Source organism: Zeus faber (assembly GCF_960531495.2).
Source record: "Zeus faber genome assembly, chromosome: 4".
NCBI lineage: Eukaryota > Metazoa > Chordata > Actinopteri > Zeiformes > Zeidae > Zeus > Zeus faber.
Genome location: NC_137191.1, coordinates 35370615 through 35370913, shown reverse-complemented (window position 1 = coordinate 35370913; position 299 = coordinate 35370615). Strand labels below are relative to the sequence as shown.

Here is a 299-nt window from a genome sequence, read left to right as displayed (position 1 = left end):
TTAATCTTGCAAACTGGGCGGACAAACCGTCTAATCACTGCCTCGCTAATCCTGACAGACATTGGGCTGAGCCAATGACAACAAGGCGCCGATACACGCGCCACCAATAGAAAGCGGTCCATGCTCTGGGGGCGGGGCTCGTCGGACGCGCTTGGCTTGCGGGGAGCGGCCATTGACGCGCCTGGTTCCCAAGCGACGCGGTGGTTTTTTCCTCGTCACCGATCCGAAGGTTCTGACGACCTGACGGTGAATCCGCCGACAGGATGGGGTCCCACTCTCTGGCGCTGCCGATGATCTGC

The 299-nt window shown here is 60.2% G+C and overlaps 1 protein-coding gene across 1 annotated transcript in view; it reads left to right on the top strand.

The window, feature by feature from the left end:
- Nucleotides 1-263: 263 nt before the first annotated feature.
- The window catches only part of atpv0e2 (ATPase H+ transporting V0 subunit e2), a gene marked incomplete at its 5' end in the record, with an annotated part of 5249 nt that continues 5213 nt past the window's right edge, over nt 264-299 (top strand). Inside the window, one exon of the mRNA XM_079998633.1 lies at nt 264-299. This exon is cut by the window's right edge and continues 68 nt beyond it. Within this exon, the coding sequence (XP_079854759.1) occupies nt 264-299 (36 nt within the window).